Genomic DNA, 1,349 nt, shown 5'->3' with positions numbered 1-1,349 from the left:
CAACTTCAATGGAATGCAGCATACGTGAGAACGTCTGCTGCAGACAGATTATTTGTAGTACCACTATTCGCATTATTGAAATAGGCACTAGTTGTTTTCAATGTATTTGCTGTGAAAATTTAAAAAATAATGGAGGAATAGAAAGTTTGGTTTTTACAGAACCTGATTTTTTTCTTTTTGCAAGAGAAAAATCCTATTTTGACAGTACAGCCAAAACCTGCAGATACCACCACAACCTTTCCACTTTGCTGTAAAAAAAAAAAAATTGTCATTTCAATAACATGTTCCCTCTGTAACGCCTCTTCTCATCCAGCTTCTCTTCCAAACATTTTATAAGGATTGGGTCCACTTTGGAATCAAATTTGTTGGCGAACCAGTGGCCATAGTTCAACAGCCAGTGGAGCTCTGCTGATCCATAGATGCAAACACTACGCATGTGGATGCCAGTGCAGGGGGGATATAGCAATCCTTCCAGATAATTCCATTTCACCAGCCGCGTCTTGCTCTGCAGGTCAGTAACATCAGGGTCCGACCTGGGAATGTGGCCTGGAACCCCGGGAATCCGCACTAACGTGGCCCAGAAATGTTCATCTGGTGAGTATGTGTCTGCGGACCAGCCCAGAAAGTCCATGGCCACCTGGTTGCTAGCCACATAACCGGCAAAGTCCCGTGACAGGACAAAGTATGCACTTCCGATGAAAACTTCAATGTTGTGGGGAGCTGTGTCCTTGGGCCTTGTGGTTTTGACAGGTAGTCTGTGGTACTCATAAGGCATGTTCTTCAACTCGTGCTGGAAGAGGAAGCGCTGCTTCTTCAGCTCGCTGGGTCGGCTGGACTCCAGCATGTTGCTTCCATTGAGCTTCTTGAGCTCTGTGACTAATTCATAGTTTGATTTAAGGGGGAAATCCTGGCCACACAAGTTAATAATATACTCCCATTTTACCTCTGACTTCAACAGGTCAGAGAGGCAGTTAAGGTCTGCGTTGAGCCTAGTGATGTGAGCGTACTCCACAGACTCAAGTTTGGAGGCAATAAACAGGTTGGGGAAACAGTGCGCAAGGTTTTTCATGGCTTTGATGAAAGCAGGAGACGACTTCTTGTCATAGTGAATGCAATAGATGTTGTGAGGTGCATAAATTGCATGAAGAATGCGCTCCACCATCACTGCATTCTTGTGAACTACCAGGGAATAAGCAAGGGGAAACTGGCGTTCCTCAACTGACAGGGGCACATCATCATATCCTCTTGTTTTGATGATCCTCTGACAGTCTGAAGTTAAAGAGACAATGCTGTCGTCATCAACATCCTCAATAACTTTTCTTCGTACCTCCAGAGCTTTGCCTATCTCC

At 44.9% G+C, this 1,349-nt stretch overlaps 1 protein-coding gene across 1 annotated transcript in view; it reads right to left on the bottom strand.

Annotated features, from left to right (window-relative positions):
* Window positions 1-268: 268 nt before the first annotated feature.
* Window positions 269-1,349, bottom strand: part of gcnt4a (glucosaminyl (N-acetyl) transferase 4a) — a gene marked incomplete at both ends in the record, with an annotated part of 1,299 nt that continues 218 nt past the window's right edge. The window contains one exon of the mRNA XM_080004337.1: window positions 269-1,349. This exon is cut by the window's right edge and continues 218 nt beyond it. Within this exon, the coding sequence (XP_079860463.1) occupies window positions 269-1,349 (1,081 nt within the window).

Source organism: Zeus faber (assembly GCF_960531495.2).
Source record: "Zeus faber genome assembly, chromosome: 7".
Taxonomy (NCBI): Eukaryota; Metazoa; Chordata; class Actinopteri; order Zeiformes; family Zeidae; genus Zeus; species Zeus faber.
Note: the sequence above shows the minus strand (reverse complement) of the source record. Positions and strands in the feature narration are given on the sequence as shown.